We start from the raw sequence: 18,722 nt of genomic DNA, 5'->3' as shown, positions 1-18,722 counted from the left end.
CCAGTTCCCCTGGGTGCAGCAAACATCACATTCCCAAAGGCACTGGGATGGAGGACTGTCTGGATACCGTTGGGGCAGCAGAACAGGCTGTGGGATCAACTGGCGGTGAAAGAGTTAACAGAGGCGGCTGGCTGCTCAAGAAAAAAAAAAAAAAAAAAAAACCTCCCTGTAGTTGCCTGGCCTGCCTCCAGGGCCAAGCCTTGGGAGCTAAAAACTGGAAGTTCAGACCTGTGGCTAGATCTGCCTCCGTGGAAGCAGTGGAGGAGGTAGCAACAGTCTGGCTGGCCAGCTTCCCGGTTGCTCCTCCGTAACCTGCCTGGCTACCTATCTGTAAGCCTGTCCGTTATCCTTCCTATCCAGTTGTCTGATCTGTGCAACTGTCTCTTGCTGGACCCATCGATCTTTCCCATCTGTCCAATCGCCTGAGTTCACCCTTCATCTGGCAGTCAGTTTGTCCCTCTGTCTGCCCACTGCCCTGTGTGTCCAGCTGCCTCTCTCCCTGGACCACTGAGCCATGGCATGGGGCCATAGGACCACAGTCTGCCTGGTCCTGCTGGGTGTGAGTCTGGGTCTGGCCATCATTGTGCTGGCTGTGGTCCTTCCTCATCACCAAGCCTCTTGCCGTCCCGATGCCTTCACTCGTGCTGCCGTAGCTGCTGATTCTAAGATCTGCTCAGATATTGGACGGTGAGTGAGAGGTGGGTGTGAGTTCAGTGGCTGGCTGCTAGCTGGCAGCGCCTGGAGCCCGGCTGTGCCTGCTGTGAGGTAAACAGCCTGCTGTGAGGTAAGGGCCGTGTGTGGTTTGGCTTCCTATGGCAGCCTCCAGGCCCTTGTATAGAACGGTGTGGGTGTGTCTGTGGGGAAGATGGGGACCCAGGACTGCATTGCAAAAATAGCTTGACTGTATTGTTGAAGGTTATCTATAGGATGCTGGGTATAAGGGTGGACTAAATGAGACCTGCTTCTTTGTCCCTGCCTGACCTGATCAAGACTGGAACTTTTTCAGGAACCTGGGAGACAGGTTTCAGGGTTCAGGGTTCCACGTGTTGGTCCATCCTGAGATACACAATTCCTCCCAGGGCCAGTACAAGAAAGCATGCTATAACTGTCAGCAGGACCTCCCTCTCTCTGTGGCGGGGTCTGGCCTCAGTGAGTGGAGTGACTGATGTGGAGGTGGGGAAGGAGAGAGAGAGAGAGAGACAGAGAGAGAGACAGAGACAGACAGAGACAGACAGACAGAGACACAGAGAGAGAGAGACAGACAGACACAGACATAGAGAGAGACAGACCGAGAGAAACAGAGAGAGGAGCTACAGTGGGTGTTTCCTGACCTTCTTCTGGGAAACCCAGCCCATGGGAAGCCTCCACTACCCACCATGCTGCCCCAGGACCATCCTGAGACAGGTTGTCACTCTGGTCCCCTGCCTCCCATTGGGCCCCTAAAACCTGGGCAAGCCTCTCCTTCCTTCATCATCCGGGTCTCCCTCCCAGAATATCAGCCTGGTAGCCCACTGTTGGGATTCCAGTGCTTTATAAACCCAAGGCTGGCCCTACAGCAGGGAGAGTGGTGGTCTTGGCCCAAAATAACAGGCTAGCAGGCTTTTTTGTACTGATTTTGAATTCACCTTTCTTCCTTCCTCCCTTCCTTCCGACTGTCCATCCTTCTGTCTATCCGCCTGTCTGTCCTTCCCTCCTCCCCTCCTCCCTTATCCACCTATCTACCTACTCTCTTCCACCTGTCTTGCTCACAGTAGCCCTCAACCCTGCTAACCCACTCCTCCTCTGAGTCCCAGACTTCCTGGAGGAGTCACGGTCTACATTTAACTTGGAAGCCGATGGGAATAGCATCCCGGATCAGTAGGGACAGTCCTTTCTAGGCTACCCGAGGGACACAAGAGTTAAGACCGTCCGTGAGACGGGTGGGGTGCAGCATCTTTTTAATTCTCCGAGAACGCGAAGGTGAAAGTGAGGTGGAGCAGGTGTGTGCACTCAGGCCCCACAGAAAGCCAGCCAGATGAGTAACCCCCCCCACGGCCAGTGAAGAAAGGGGTTCTACTATCTGTGAGGAAGCTCTCTGAACAGCTTGCTAGGTCTGTGAGGGTCAGGCTGTGGTTAGTGTTTGGAGCTTGCACTCCCTTGCACTCTAAACTCTCAAGCTCTCCCCTGGTGACAAGCGGATGTGGGTTCAGCCACAGCGCTTTGTCAAACAACTCTCCCTGCTTCCTGTTCTTGTTTTAGGAAGTCAGGAGTGGGAGGGAGCCTCCGGACCTGGCAACTTACCTTGAAAGAGTGGTCAGTGACCGTGGCCAGGTTAGGCCTTAGGGAAGGTGCCCTTGTGTGTCCCCTGGCCATTGGGAAGTCTCAGTGGTATTCTCCCCTACTTTTGGTTCTGCTGTTCTTGCCAGGGTCAGAAGGCTGTGGGAGGGTCAGCTTTTCTAAGGTCCCCCACCTCTCCCCTCAGAGCCCAATCTGCCCAGCCCTAGGTACTTAATGGCCACAGCTTTATTTACTGAAACGGCAGAAGGTAAGGCTCCTTCGGGGTTCCTAGGAGTAGGTTTCTGGAGGGCTACCATCTGGACTGACACTGAGCTACAAGTTGGGGTGACAGTTGAACCCCAAGGGTTGAGCGTGCCCTGCTGCTTCATGCCTACCTGGTGTCTGAGGGTTGCAGACTTAGTTCAGAGGAGAACAGTGACATAGGCTGAGCTATGCGGGCCACAGGCATCCTGCGGGCCTCAGTTTCCTCTCTGTGAAGTGGCTTTTCAGCTGCAACCTCCTTCATGGGATGGCTGAGAGCACACGGGTGAGTTCACCTCACACACTGGACCTGCTCCTTCAGTAGCTCTGTGTAGACTCATTTGCCTGGCTTGATCTGGGCACAGGCCAACATCTCAGGACCCAAGGGAAGATTAGGGTGGGGCTCCTAACCCCATCTTCCAGGTCTTGGGCTTCAGTTTCTCCTCTTTCTTCCTCTTAGCCTGAAACTTGTTTGTGACCTTCCTGTTCTCCAGATTCCTGGCAGCCACTAGGAAGTGACTGCCTTCCCTGACCATTGGGGCTCAGGATGAAAAAGCTCTTTGCACCTAGAGATGATACACACGTGCGCGTGCGTGCGCGCACGCGCACACACACACACACACACACGCACGCACGCACGCACGCACGCACGCACACACACACACACACACGGATGCAAATACCTGTGTGAACCCATATGGTTGCGTGAGCAGATCAAGGCTGTGGTGTGGTGGTGACATCAGAACAGCCTGCTGGTTCCTGGGGGACAGGAACGCAGGAAGTGTTTCAGTCTCCTGCTAACCCAAACTGGTCTCATTTCCCAAGTAAGGACAGCCAGGCATCAGAAACTGAGCCACCCCACCCGCCTAGCCTTTTTTTTTTTTTTCTTTTTTCTTTTTTTTTCCGGGGCTGGGGACCGAACCCAGGACCTTGCGCTTCCTAGGCAAGGGCTCTACCACTGAGCCAAATCCCCAACACCCACCCCCCCACCCCACCCCCACCCCCCCACCCCACCCCCACCCCCCCACCCCACCCCCACCCCGGCCTAGCCTCTTGCAGCTAGCTAGTAGGAATTTAGCCCTACCACAGAAGGGTTACTAGAGACCCAGGCTCCTGTCTTATGCCTGTGGTTGTGGGGTTGGGGACACATGTGGGTAAGTCATGGGTTTAAGTAAATCCTACCTGCAACATTTAATACTTTTGTTTGTCATATATTAAATACAGGAGGGGCGGGTACCTGCTCAGCGGCACAGAACGTGCCTAACATACACGAGGTTCCGGATTATATTTCCATCACGGTAAAATGAGGAACAAGGATACTCTGTTGTGGCCTAGAAACACAATGTAACCAACACGGACACAGCCCCGCCTTGGTGGGAGGAAATATAAACAGATCTGTAACTAAGTTGAATTGCTGAATGGTTAGGTATGATCCCTGCTTATGTGAAGTTTCTGGCCTATGAAAATATCTCTCTCTCTCTCTCTCTCTCTCTCTCTCTCTCTCTCTCTCTCTCTCTCAGTTGTGAGCCACCATGCCTAGCAGCATGGAGGATTCCCCACTTTCTTTCCGCCATTTTTATTACGTCATGCATTAGATGGGTTTTCTGCCTTGTTATTTCTCTCCCTTTAAAATACAGTCTTAAGTCACCCTTTGTATTCCTAGCAGGAACTTCGCTTAATAAGGATTCGATATGATTTTTTTATATCATGGGCGATCACAATTGGACTGACTAATTTTTGTCCTGATGATCAGCGTTCTCTGAAACTTCCCTTTGTTACAATTGCCTCGTCCGTTTAGGTTTGTCTCCCCATGTGGACCCACTCCACAGCCATTGTGCACACCCGGCACGTGGTGTATCCCCTGAGCCACACATTTATTGTATTTGGTATCAGATTCATGATGATCCCATAAAGAACCGGGAAGCCGTGTTTTCTTTTCCCATCGCTGTATTAAAATACTCTGATGACAACTTTTTTCTGACTCACAGTTCGAAATTCAGTTCATCATGGCGCAGAAGGCAAGGCAACAGGGGCTTGAAGCAGCGGTCACAACCACAATCAAGACACAATAAACAATCCAGGCAGTGGTAGTCCCCGCTTTTAATCACTGCACTCGGTAGGGGCAGGGACAGGGGCAGGGGCAGGGGCAGAGGGGCAGGGGCAGAGAGGCAGAGAGGCAGAGAGGCAGAGGCAGAGGCAGAGGCAGAGGCAGAGGCAGAGAGGCAGAGGCAGATCTCTTAAATTGGAGGCCAGCCTGGTCTACAGAACAAGTTTCACGATAGCCAGGGCTACACAGAGAAACCCTGTCTCGAAAAATCAGACCCTCCCCCCACCACCACCTCCCCACCCCCCCCCCCCAAAAAAAAGAAAAGACAAAAGACAAAGAAAGCAAGAGCTTGGTTTAGTCTCTCCTTTCCATACAGTCCAGGGTCCCTTCCAGGAACCCGTCAAACCACAAGTGGATCATCTCACCTCAATTAACCTAATCAAGATAATCCCTTTACATTATTTGGACATAGCCATCACGCCTTCAAATCGGGCACCACCTTCGTCAGGGAGGATGAGACCGTACTGAATTTTATTGACTTTCTTGAAGTTATTTTTCAGCCAGTTTGTAAAATAAACTTACTTAATCCTTTCCTTCCCCCCCCCAAAAAAAACCTTTCACGCATGTGCAGTGACCAAACCGAAGGCTCCCTCTCTCCCTCCCTCGCTCTCACTCTCGCTCTCCCCTGTTCTCTGGAAGAAAGAGGTTTATTTTGTGTTATTTTAAAATGGGCTGTCCCATCTTTACATTTTGAGAAGAATTTACTGGCTAAGTCTTCTGCTCTAATTTGGATCTCACACGGCTTCTTGGGGCCGCATTAAGGGTGAGCTCTCCACTTGGCGCCATTTAGGAAGTGGTGGACCTTTAAGGGGTGGGCAGAGTGGGGGCCTTGTGAGTACTGGGGCATGCATGCCCTGGAAGAGGACTGGGGAACCCCTGTTTCTCCATTTTCTTTCTTTCTTTCTTTCTTTCTTTCTTTCTTTCTTTCTTTCTTTCTTTCTTTCTTCCTTCCTTCCTTCCTTCCTTTCTTTCTTTCTTTCTTTCTTTCTTTCTTTCTTTCTTTCTTTCTTTCTTTCTTTCTTCACGCTCTGGGAGAGTCTGTACCACCAAACACTACTACCACGTGTTGCCACAGCCAGAGTCAGAGGCGCAACTGGCCCGTGTGACTACCTTTTCTTTATAAAAGTCGCCTATTTCAGTATTTGTTATAGTGTGACACCCCTCTGCGCTTGAGTTCTTGGATGTGAAACCTTTAAACTGTGGTTTCTATTTCTATCTAGGTATCAAATCTCTATGTTTTAAATGTTTTACATTTATTTATTGAGAGGGGGGAGGGGAGAGAGGGCGGGGTTTATGTGGGTCACGGGACAGTTAGTTTTCTTTCATCACGTGGTTTCTGGAAATGACACTTAAGTCACCAGGTTTAGCAGCAATTCCCCACTGAACTGTGTCACCAACCCAAGTTTCTAGTCCTTTGTATGAATTACGAGAAGCTAGTAACTCCTTTTCAAGAAACTTGTCCGGTTTACTGACACTGTCATGTATGTTAACATACCATACCTTTTTTGTTTGTCTGTCTGTCTGTCTGTTTTAAATATAAAGACCTTTCTAGGAATGGTGCTGGATACTTACAAACCCCTTACTTGGAAAGAGTCTGAGTTTGAAACCAGCCTGGTCCCCGTATCAAGACCCTGTGTAAAGCATCTTTTGAGTGTTTACAGGGGCCTGTAATCAATCTTTGTTCCTGATCTGCCTTGCTGGGACTGAACCAGTGACCCTTAAACGCAGCAACATTTGGCTTTTCTGATTTCCTTTTTCGAGTTCTGTCGGTTAAGTTTCAGGATCTTGAGCAAGGTAGGCAGAGGCTGTATCTCTGAGCGACACCCTTGGCTGGTGATTACATTGTGTATTTGTTTCTCCTTGTATTAATCTCTGTGTCTATCTTGATTTCCTTTTTCCTTCCACTCTCGGTGACTTACAATTGCTATTTATGGCTAGGAATGTGGCTTAGGGCTAAAGCACTTGCCCGGTATGTTAAGGCCCTAAGCCAATTCCCAGTATCAAAAACAAACAAACAAACAAACAAAAACCCAACTCATTTTTTTAAAGATATTCATGTTGAATTTATATTTGAGATACAGCTTAAGAAACACACGAGGACAAATTACAATTTGTTTCTGACTAAGTCATAAAGAAGAGGCTTATCTTGACTCAGGGCACTGGTCCAGGATCTAGGCATCTGGTAATGGCCTCTTGCTGGCAGACTCTGCAAATGGGCGGGGTGGGGGTGGGGTGGGGGTGGGGGTGGAGTGCCACGTGACCAAAGAGAGGGGCACAACAAAAAAGCGAATTCCCAAATTTATGATTTCTTCGTTATTAATTAGTGATGCTCTCTAACCATGATCTCCTTCCTTGACCCTTACACTCCTGAGTGTTACTATTGACTCCTGGAGGGTTGCCCTGTTTCATTGTGCTATATATACTTTGTTTGTTTGGGTTGTTTGTTTGTTTTTTCTTTAAAGAAATACTTTATGCGACTGGAAGTTCACAGGCATGTAAGTATGTGCACCACTTGTGTGCCTGATGCCCTAGGAGGTCAGAAGAGGGCACTGGGTCTTTTGGAACTGGAGTTATGGATGGTGGTGAGCAGCCATGTGAGTGCTGGTGACTGAATTATGGTATCCTGGAAGAGCAGCAAGTGCTCTTAAGTCCTATCCAGCCCCTCCTCCTCTCTTCCTCTTCCTCATCCCGCCTCCTCTGCCTCCTCCTCCCCCTCCTCTGCCTCCTCCTCCCCTCCTCTTCTTCCTCCTTCCCCTCCTCCCCTACTTTTTCTTCCTCCTCCCCCTCCTTCTTCTCCCCTCCTCCTCTTCTTTTTCCTCCCCCTCCTCCTCTTCCTCTTCCTCCTCCCCCTCCTCCTCCCTTCCTCTTCCTCCTCCCCCTCCTCCCCCTCCTCCTCTTCCTCTTCCTCCCTTCCTCTTCCTCCTCCCCCTCCTCCCCCTCCTCCTCTTCCTCTTCCTCCCCTCCTCTTCCTCCCTCCCTCTTCTTTTTCTCCTCTTCCTCCCCTCATCCTCCTCATTTTCCTCCTCCCTTCATCTTCCTCCTCCTCCTCCTTCTTCTCCTCCTCTTTTAAATGCTCATATTATCATAATATGACCAGCAGGAATCCCTTTAAGTGAGGGATTACACATTTTTAAAGATTTAGTTATTTTATTTTTATGGGTATGAGTATTTTGCTGCATGTGTGTATACGGCCACGTGCACTCCCGGTGCCTTCAGAGGTCAAACTGCCACATGGGTACTCGGAATCAAACCTTGGTCCCCTGCAAGAGCAACTACTGTTCTGCCCTATAGAGCCATCTTTCTAGCCCACTGCTGAGATCTTTTATGCGTATTGTTACTCAGATTCCCATTATCATAACAAATACCTCAGAAATCACCTATAAAAAAGACATTTGTTTGTCCTACTGTTTCAGGGGTTTTACCCATCGTTCTGTTAGTCTTGTTTTGGAGCGGCCCACAGCAAAGTTGTTCACCTCATGGCTGAGGTAAAAACTGGAGAGCTAGGGAGGGAGCATCAAGGCATGTCCCCAGTTCCCAGAAGACCTCCCATGAGGCTACCTATCTTGTGGTGGTTCCAATGAGAATGACCTCCATAGGCTCATATATTTGAATGCTTAGTGCCAATTGGTGGAACTTTTTGGGAAGGACTAGGAGATCTGCCCTTATGTGGTAATAGGGGTGGGCGGAGCCAGACCTCCTGTGCTCTCTTGTGCTCTCTTGCGGGCATGTTCTCTCTCTCTCTCTCTCTCTCTCTCTCTCTCTCTCTTTCTTCTTCTTCTTCTTCTTCTTCTTCTTCTTCTTCTTCTTCTTCTTCTTCTTCTTCTTCTCTTCTCTCTCCCTCTCCCTCTCCTTCCCTCTCCCTCTCTCCTCTCTTTCCCTTCCCTCTCCTTTTCTCCCCTTCCCCTCCCTCCCCTCTGCTGCCTATGGATGAGAATGCAAAAGCGCTCATCTACTGTTCCAGCATTATCCCTGTCTCCTCTCTGCCATGACGATCATGGACTAACCCTTTAAAACCATAAGCAAGCCCCCAATTAGATGCTTTTTTTTAAAAAAAAAAAATAAGAGTTGTCTTGGTCATGTTGTCTTTATCACATCAATAGAACACTAATTAAGACACATCGTAAATATTCCACCATTACCCAAGAGTGCCAAGTTGTGAACTAAACCTCTCAAACACGGGGGACCTCCCCTGGCACACTAGGCCATCTTGGCGAGCATTCCTGTCTACTAGTCCCAGATGTCTCAGGATCAATTTGCATTATTACTTTAGCCAGACCTGAAGTCAAGACCTAACCAAGCACAGTATGCATATGTATGTATGTGTGTGTGTGTGTATGTATGTATGTATGTATGTATGATGTGTATTTTCCGTTATTTCTGTATCCCTGTTGGCCTAGAAGTCACTAGACAGACCAGACAACCTTGAATTTGCCATTCTCCTCCAGATTCTGCCTCCCAAGGATTAAAGACTTGGGTCCCCATGCCCAGCTGGAGGATGGTGTTCTAAGAAGACAGGTTTCTCTGTCCTAGAACTCAGACTCCCAGAGATCCACCTGCCTCAGTGTCCCAGAACGCAGAGATTAAAGGCATGTACCACCACTGCCTGTCTTCTTTTGTTTTTTTTTTTTTTTTGGTTCTTTTTTTCGGAGCTGGGGACCGAACCCAGGGCCTTGCGCTTCCTAGGCAAGCGCTCTACCACTGAGCTAAATCCCCAGCCCCTTCTTTTGTTCTTTTTAAAAATCAATCTGGAGACCAGATTAACCTGGAACTCCCGAGTTCTGCCTGCCTCAGCCTCCCGGGTGCCGGAATTAAAGTTGTGCGCCACTGTGCCTGGCCTCAGCTCTTTCTCTTCAGTGTTGGCTCTTCCCCATTCTCACCCCTGTCCTTACAGAGCTCTGTGTCCTGTGATTTATTTTTTTACCTCCTTCCTACATCTCCTGTGTCTCAATTTATTCTCTGAAGGTTCTCTCCTTCTCTACCCTGTTTGCTGTGTATGTGTGTGTATGAGAGCAATTGTGTGAGAATATTAGTGTGTGAGTGTGTTTGTGTGTGTAAGTGTGTATGTATGTGAGTGTGTCAGGGGGTGGGTGTGTCTTAGTCATTGTCCTATTTTTTGTGAAGAGACACCATGACCACAGCAGCTCTATAAACGGAAACATTTAACTGGAGGCTGGCTTACAGTTTCAGACGGTTGGTCCATTGTCATCAGGGCAGGGACCATGGCAACAAGTATGGTGCTGGAGCAGTCGCTGAGCACTATATCCTGATCCACAGGCAGAGTGTGGGAGGAGGAGGAAGAGACAGACAGACAGACAGACAGACAGACAGACGGACAGACAGACAGGGAGAAAGAACAGAGTAAGAGAACAAGAGTGCCTGAGCCTGGTATTGACATTTCAAACCTCAAATCCCACCCCTCAGTGACACACTTCCTCTCACAAGGCCACGCCTCCTAATCCTTCTAATTCTGTCAAACAGTTCCATTCCCTGGTGACTAAGCATTCAATATACAAGCCTGTGGGGGCCATTCTTATTCAAACCACCACAGTAATGTAAATGTGTGTGTGTGTGTATGTGTGTGCACGTGTGTACATGTGTGCCTGTGTATGTGTGTGTCTGTGTATGTGTCTGTGTGTGCATGTGTCTGTGTGTGTATCTGTGTGTGTCTCTGTGTGAGTGTGCATATGTTTGTGTGTCTGTGTGTGTGTATGCACCTGTGTGTGTCTGTGTGTGCATGTGTATGGGTGTGTATGTGTGTTCATGTGTGTGTGCACATGTGTATGTGTGCATCTGTGTGTGTATCTGTGTGTGTCTGTATGTGCATATGTCTGTGTGTCTGTGTGTGTGTGCATGTGCATGTGCACATGTATGTGTGTGTCTGTGTGTGTGTATCTGTGTGTGTCTGTGTGTGTGTATCTGTGTGTGTCTATATGTGTGTCTGATGTGTGTGTCTGTGTGTGTGTGTATCTGTGTGTGTCTATGTGTGTGTCTGATATGCGTGTCTGTGTGTGTATCTGTGTGTGTCTGTGTGTGCATGTTTGTGTGTGTGTCTGTGTGTCTCTGTGAGTGTGCATATGTCTGTGTGTGTGTGTATCTGTGTGTGTCTGTGTGAATGTGTGTCTGTGTGAATGTGTGTGTCTGTGTGTGTCTGTGTGTGAGTGTGCATATGCCTGTGTGTGTCTGTGTGCGTGTGTAACTGTGTGTGTGCGGGTGTGTGTGTTTGTGTGTGTGTGTGTGTGTGTGTGTGTGTGTGTGTGTAGGCACACATGCAGAGTGAACCAGTGGAGGTCGGAGAACAGTTCTTAGGAGCTGGCTTTCTTCTGACACTTGTGAGCTCCACTCATGTTGCTATGTCTGCACACCAGCACCTCTGCCTGCTGAGCCAGCTTGCTGGCCCTTGTTTGTTTTTTCTCACAGGCGTGGGTCTTACTAGGTTGCTAGGCTGGCCTCAAGCTCTACAGCACAAGCAATCTTCCTGCCTTAGCCTCCTGAGTAGATTTAGCTTATTATTATTTTATACTTCACTGATGTTTTCTCTTTTTTTTCTTTTTTTCTTTTCTTTTTTTTCTTTTTTTCCGGAGCTGGGGACCGAACCCGGGGCCTTGCGCTCGCTAGGCAAGTGCTCTACTGCTGAGCTAAATCCCCAACCCCAACACTGATGTTTTCTCATGTCTGTGCCTAACCTGCTATTAGCATTGGATTCCTAATTCCAGAGCACTGGCAATTTTTTTTTTGTTTACTTAAAAAAATTATTTTATATATGTGAGAACACTGTCCCTCTCTTCAGACACACCAGAAGAGGGCATTGGGTCCCACTACAGATGGTTGTGAGCCGCTATGTGGTTCCTGGGATTTGAACTCATGACCTCTGAAGAACAGTCAGTGCTCTTAACCACTGAGCCATCTCCCAGCTTTGCTTGCCTATTCCTAATTAAGTTGATCGTGGAGGTGTATACTTTTAATCCCAGCAGTTGGGAGGCAGAGGTGGGCGAATTTCTGCAAGATTGAGGCCAGCTTGGCCTACGTAGCAAATTTAAGGCTAGCCATAATTAGCTACATGGTGAGGTTCCCATCTCAAATAAAACAGGTAAACAAAACTAATTTATTTTGCATGTAACTGTGGAGGTACGAGGGTCACTGCAGCATGTGGAGGTGAGAGAAGAAGTTCACAAGGCGTTTCCCATCTCCCACGCTGTTTTTGAAAAAGGGTCTCTCCTGTCTGCCACACCGAATATTCTAGGCTAGCTTAGCTTGTAAACTTCCTGGTGCTTCCTGTCTATCTGGACATAGGAATGCTGGGATTAGAGATGGCAGGTCCCTGCAGGATTTCTAATTGTTCATGAGTTCCAAGGACCAAATCAAATCATCTGGCTTGAGTGCTAAGTGGTTTGACCCACGGAGCCGTTCCTCAGCCTTGAAATGTCTAACCGTGGCTTTTGTATCTTGAAATACACTTATTTGGAAGTTCATAGTTGGGTATGGTGACATATTTATAAGTCTTGGTGTTTAGGAAGTTGAGGCAGGAGAATCACAAGTGCGAGGCCAGTTTGGGCTACATAAAGAGAGAGATATGGGTTCGGTCCCCAGCTCCGAAAAAAAAAAAAAAAAAAAAAAAAAGAGAGAGATAGAGACACAGAGAGACAGAGACACACACACACAGAGAGAGAGAGAGAGAGAGAGAGACAGACAGACAGACAGACAGACAGACACAGACACAGACACAGACACAGACACAGACACAGACACAGACACAGACACAGACACAGACACAGACACAGACACAGACACAGACACAGAGAGAAAAGACAGAAAGACAGAGACAGAAAAACCAAGTTGTGGCCTTCATAACCTAGGGTCCTGTGGATCTTTTAAGAAGATTGTGCTTGGGCTGGAGGGATGGCTCAGTGGTTAGAGCACTGACTGCTCTCCCAGAGGTCCTGAGTTCAAGTCCCAGCAACCACATGGGGGCTCACAGCCATCTGTAATGAGGACTGATGCCCTCTTCTGGTGTGCCTGAAGACAGCAATAGTGTACTGGCATACATGAAATAAATATTTAAAAAAAAAACAGATTGTGCTTACTCAATCCTCAGTTATTTTTTACTTTTTTTTTTTTTTTTGGTTCTTTTTTTCGGAGCTGGGGACCGAACCCAGGGCCTTGCGCTTCCTAGGTAAGCGCTCTACCACTGAGCTAAATCCCCAGCCCTATTTTTTACTTTTGTTACATCTTCTTACTATCTTTTTCATTTGCCACCTAGTATTGGAAAACATGTGTAACCACTGCTAAAAATAAAATTTTCAGGGGAGGAAGTTAAGACAGGGTTTCTCTGCATAGCCCTGGCTGTCCTGGAACTAGCTCTGTAGACCAGACTGCCCTTGAACTCACAAAGATCCGCCTGCTTCTTCCTCCCACGACCTGAGATGAAAGGTGTGTGTAGGCACCCATCACCCAACCTGTTAAACATAATTTTGGACTAAACCTAGTCCTCCTCTCCTGTAATTCTAATACTTGGGAGGCTTGAGGCAGGAGGATCGCCCCAAGTATGAAGCCAGCCTGGGCTACAATCTAGGACTCTGTCTAAAATATACAAGCAAACAAGACAAAACCCAACCAAAACCCCCAAATAATAAATTAATAAAAGTAATTTTTGAATATCTTTTTTTTTAAAGATTTATTTATTTATTATATATAAGTACACGCTGTAGCTGTCTTCAGATACACCAGAAGAGGGCATCGGATCTCTTTACAGATGGCTGTGAGCCACCATGTGGTTGCTGGGAATTGAACTCATAACCTCTGGAAGAGCAGTCGGGTGCTCTTAACCGCTGAGCCATCTCTCCAGCCCCTTGAATGTCTTAAGGCCTTAGGATTATAATTCTGCCATCTCCTTCGTAGTTCCAGTAACTAGATGGTTTGCAAGCTGGGCCCCTGTATGAAGAGGCCTAGTCGAATTCTGGATAAATCTAGAGAAGGACCCATCCTGGTGTGTAGGGCATGAGCACCTCCCCATTCCTGAGCGGTCAGAGGATGCTGACACACTGCTCTGCCTCAGAGCTGTGTAAAGACAGCAATCTCTTCCAGGGAAAAGCACTGCAGATGCCAAGCCCTCCTCCCTCACCATGAACTTTCTCTCTGCTGCCGAAGCCTTGGTAGCATGTGTTTCTGATTTGTATGGTTTCACTAGTTCTCTCTGGGAATTTGGTCTCAAATGTCTAGTCATCAATACTTGGATATCTGGGGGCCAGTGGCCAGATTACTGAAATGTACAGAAATCAGGCAGACATGGGAGGCTAAGTACAACAGGCCACTGAAGAAACCCAGAAACTCTTCAGTGACTAATAGCTTGGACCATGGTGTTGGGCATGGAGTACCTCCCATGTGGTCAACAGGAGTGGAAAAGACTGGCCATCAAGGATGACTCCCACGGACAGCGTAAATTGGCAAATGGTCATGGCATTCTCTAAGCCCGTGAAAATAAGAATTTTAGACTGTTGTCGGGGATAGAGATGGGAGGGAAAGAAAAGGTGTAGTTTAGGTCATGGGGGTGTCCAGTGCTCCCTGCCCCCACCCCACACACCCCTAGCAAGGCATCTGTAGATGGCTGCACAAGGTCTCAACTTTAGGGAAGAGAACGGGGTTAAGAAGTAAATTCAGAATGGACCAAGGTAATATGGACCAAGGACTCAACTTTAGGAGTTCAGAGAGGTAAGAGAAAAATACAAGATGGCGGTTGAAGAAGCTGAGTGTAGAAAGGGCTTTTGGGAAGCGGTAATCGAGAGCGAGCATAGGCGCTCCGAGTGGCCTCAAGCAGAGATGAGAACTTGTCTCTGATGGGAACAGGCCGTCTCTTCCACGATCCTTCCTTCGACATTGTTGATGACGTTTTATTGTTAAGAATCTGTGTTTATAGGGCTGGAGAGATGGGCCAGCACTCATATCCTCTTCTAACTCCAGCTTCCAGGGGATCCAACGCCATCTTCTGGCCACCACACAGAATGCTCGCACGCAGGCACGCAGGCACGCACGCAGGCAGAAATCAGTCTTTAAAGAAGGTGTACTCTGCCTGATGATAGCAGTCTTGTTTTCATTCATACTTCTGACTCCTTTATGTTCCAGGATTACATGTGTGATGATGGCGTTCCCAGGTATACTAGCACTTAAGCTAAGGAGTCACAGTGTGGCAGAGTCCAGGGTGGACTGGTTGGGTCACAGATAATGGAGTCAAGGGAAGACGTGGGGTCGGAGGTCCCACGGAGTTGCGGGAGGAGACCTAGGTCCACTCTTGTGGGTCTTGAGTTCCTTGCGGTACCTGGAGGTCAAATGGTAATCCTCGAGGTGCTGAGGGGGGCCTCTGCGTTCGAAGAAAGGGGCCGTCCTTCGTGAGTGGTGCAGACTGTCACAGTAGCCACTGTGCCATAGGCCAGTCTCACCAACAATTTGAAGCTGAAGGACCTGACCCTTGGACAGATAAGGGGTCAGCTGTCCCCAAGAGCATTGTCTTAGGCTTTGGGGGGGGCAAAGAAAAAGGAGTGTGACTCATTAATCCAAGTCCTGGACCCTAGCGCAGGATCCTGGGGTCACCCACTAAACCCAGCTTAGACAGTGGAGTCTCAGAATGGGTTCCAGGGGGTCCAGGTTCTACCTGATGCAATGAGCCAGTGTTCCTGGAAGCTCCTTTGTAAACTGTAAACCACCTTATATATGCCTCAGGGATGTGGAAATGCCATTAGACTTAGCAATCTATCGTTGGGATGGTGAGTAACTGGATTGGGGGTGGGGGTGGGTAGCTCGGCGAGTCTTCTCACCTCCCTTGGGGGTTTGGTGCCAGCCGATAGACCATCAGTCTGTCGCTGTTTCCCAGCAAGTGCCAGTCAGATGGGCCCAGGAAGAGATGGGGTGGTAGGGAAGCCAGGCCTCTGATTCTGTGTCATGTCCCCAGAGTCATCCTCCAGCAGCAGGGCTCACCTGTGGACGCCGCCATTGCTGCCCTCATCTGTACCGGTGTTGTTAACCCTCAGAGCATGGGCCTGGGCGGAGGGGTCGTCTTCACCATCTACAATGCATCTACAGGTGGGCCCTCACGGGACACGCCCCCAATGGGGCGGGGCTTGTTTCTCGCGCGTGCTTCCTCCTGGGTATTCCTGAGACCCTTTGCGCTGCCTTTGTCTCTGTTGTGCGAAGCCCTGGTGGATAGGTAGTGCTCCATGGGTTAGCACTGAAATGGAAGCCAGGACCCAGAACAAACTGGGGCCATGGCTCATGCCATCTCAACTCCAGGGAAGGTGGAGGTCATCAATGCTCGGGAGACAGTGCCAGCCAGCCATGACCAGAGACTGCTAGACCAGTGTACAAATGCCCTGCCACTGTGCACAGGTAAGACCTGGGGGAGGGTTCTTCCCCCCACCCCCACAACGGAATATTTTTCTTGATTATTTGGGAATTTCACATCAAGTACCCCAATTATACTCACTTCCCAGTCCTCCGATGTCTGCGCCCCACCATCCTCCCACAACCCCCCTCACACAGACACACACACAGACACACACACACACACAGACACACACATACACACACACATACGAAGAAAGAAAAAAAATCAAATCCACTTTATGTTGTAAATATACTTACTGGAGCATGGTCAAATTTTAGAAAGGGTTCTTTAGAGAATCTAATTCACTCTGCTATGAATCTGTCAGAACAGCGCCCCCAAGGGGTCAGTATGTCTTATGGACAGGCTGTAAAACCCTGGGCACTGGGGACGGCATCTGAGCATGGGGAGACTTGGTTCCCTGACCTGGGGTGTGTTGGAAAGATTATTTTGGGAGAGGCCCTGAATAAGGGGATGTTCCAAGGGGAAGACCAGTCTTGGGGAGCCCGATGGATATGGGTCGGTGGAATAGGAATCGTAAGTCCAGTTTATGTGAGGGCAGAGTGGGCTCTGGAGTGGGAGTGATCAGTGCCTGGTAGCATTCTATGTGGACTTTATGTGGAAGGCAATGGGGAGCCGCAAGAGGGCGATGCCGGGAGCAGTATGGTCAAGCTGGTCTCCAGAAGCTGGGAGACCAAGCTGGGATGAGAGTGTTGCGCTGGGCTAAGGAAAGGGGCATGTTATGCAGGGGCCCAGTGGATCGGGGTTCCTGGTGAGCTCCGCGGCTATGCTGAGGCGCACCGCCGATACGGCCGCCTGCCTTGGGCTCAGCTTTTCCAGCCCACCATTGCCCTGCTCCGAGAGGGTTTCCGTGTGCCCCCTATCCTCAGTCAGTTCCTCAACACCAGCTTCCTGCAGCCCTGCTTGAATTCATCAACCCTGAGGTGAGCATGGCGGGGGGTAGCCCTCAAATCGGTATCCCGCCTGAGCTCAGCCACAGTCCCGGGGCACCTCAGTCTGTCCTCAGCAGGAGGGTTGACCCTAAAGAGCCAAAGCCCTTTGCAATCAGGAGAGCATTGGCTTTTCAGTCTCTGGCCAGAACCTAATTTAGGCTAAGGGCAGCTTATTCCAATGGCTCTGGCTTCCTTCTGCTTGGCTTTGGGGATGGCAGATAGCCCGTCTTGACCAGCTAGCTCACTGAGGGGGTCCTCCCAGGAGGTAATGGAGTAACCAGAAAGGTTCTGTAGCCCAGAGTGAGGGTGGTAGCACCAGCCCCCCACTTCTAGAGAGCCAGTTCCCCTGTGCTGGGACCGTGGCCGTTACCCCGAGAAGAATCCTGAAGATTTCTCTAGAACTCAGCAGGAATGGGAGTGTCCGCTGGGATCTGACGTCAGCCTGAGGTTGCCTCCTATGCACCCCTCCACACCCCCCCCCACTCCCCAGACAGCTCTTCTTCAATGGGACAGAAACCTTGAGATCTCAGGACCCACTCCCATGGCCTGCGCTGGCCAACACCTTGGAGACTGTGGCTAAGGAGGGTGCAGAGGTCTTATACACCGGAAAGCTGGGACAAACGCTGGTGGAAGACATTGCCTGGCAAGGTGAGCAGAACGGACACTCCAACACCCAGCCCAGCTAGGGAAAGAGTCGAGTTCTGGGCATCGGGGGTTAAAGTCACACCTTCCCCAGACCCTCCAGTACTACGGGGTGCTCCAGGGATTCCGGGGAGGACAGGGGCCCATGTAGTCTAGCCTACTCGTTGCTAGCCTTAAGGGGTCTCAGTGGTCAAGAACCTCGATTGGTGGAACTTTTGCATATCTACCTGTAAAGAGGCTATGCCAGGCCTGGGTGGCCGAGCTGACCATCTGCCTCCTATTTCTCACTTACCTTCATTTGTTCTCTGTCCACCACCCTATACCATTCTGCCCATCAACCGTCCGAGGCTGCACCCCTAGCAGGCAAGAGAAACTTCTTCCTATGTCCTGAGATGAGTAGAAACTCTTGACTGTTCTTTGGCCATCCCCATCTATATACCTGGAGCTCTCACCGTCTCTCTCCAGGAAGCCAGCTGACGGTTCAGGACTTGGCTGCCTTCCGGCCGAAAGTGGTGGAACCCCTGGAGATGGCCCTAGGAAACTATACCCTGTACTCTCCACCGCCGCCGGCAGGGGGCGCTATTCTTAGCTTCATTCTCAACGTGCTGAAAGGTGAGAACTTTTCTGGCTTCCCCTCTCGCCTCTGAGCTCTCAGCTCATCATAGACTTTGGGGGTACACGTTGATTAGCTTTCCATCACTGTAATATATTGTCGGACACGGCTACTTGTCAAGAAAAGTTTAGTGCTGTGAGTTTAGCTCAGCGGTAGAGTACTTAAGAGACCAGGCTCCTTTATAACGGCCCTCTTGCAAGAACTACCAAAGAGTCACATGCGAAGCCCATTCCAATAGCAAACCCCTCCCAGTGGCCTATAGACTTCCTATTAAGTCTTATCTCTTTTACTTGCTTTTCTTTTTTTTTTTTTTAAGATTTATTTATTTATTCTATATAAGTACACTGTAGCTGTCTTTAGACACACCAGAAGAGGGCATCTGATCCCATTACAGACAGCAGCGAGCCACCATGTGGATGCTAGGATTTGAACTCAGGACCTCTGGAAGAGCAGTCAGTCCTCTTAACTGCTGAGCCATCTCTCCAGCCCAAGTCTTATCTCTTAAAGGTCCAGCCTCCTCTC

The 18,722-nt window shown here is 49.4% G+C and overlaps 1 protein-coding gene across 2 annotated transcripts in view; it reads left to right on the top strand.

Annotated features, from left to right (window-relative positions):
- Positions 1 to 236: 236 nt before the first annotated feature.
- Positions 237 to 18,722, top strand: part of Ggt5 (gamma-glutamyltransferase 5) — a 28,215-nt gene continuing 9,729 nt past the window's right edge. Inside the window, exons 1-6 of one of the 2 annotated variants that reach the window (XM_087597269.1) lie at positions 237 to 687; positions 15,564 to 15,694; positions 15,902 to 15,997; positions 16,741 to 16,936; positions 17,436 to 17,593; positions 18,053 to 18,199. In XM_087597269.1, coding sequence (XP_087453395.1) covers positions 515 to 687; positions 15,564 to 15,694; positions 15,902 to 15,997; positions 16,741 to 16,936; positions 17,436 to 17,593; positions 18,053 to 18,199 — 901 coding nt within the window. In that variant the 5' untranslated portion in view covers positions 237 to 514. The remainder of the gene's footprint in view (positions 688 to 15,563; positions 15,695 to 15,901; positions 15,998 to 16,740; positions 16,937 to 17,435; positions 17,594 to 18,052; positions 18,200 to 18,722) is intronic. The other variant, NM_019235.2, reaches the window with a different exon arrangement.

Source organism: Rattus norvegicus, chromosome 20, assembly GCF_021556685.1.
Source record: "Rattus norvegicus strain SHRSP/BbbUtx chromosome 20, alternate assembly SHRSP_T2T, whole genome shotgun sequence".
NCBI lineage: Eukaryota > Metazoa > Chordata > Mammalia > Rodentia > Muridae > Rattus > Rattus norvegicus.
The sequence above is the reverse complement of the archived record's forward strand: the minus strand, read 5'-3'. Positions and strand labels throughout refer to the sequence as shown.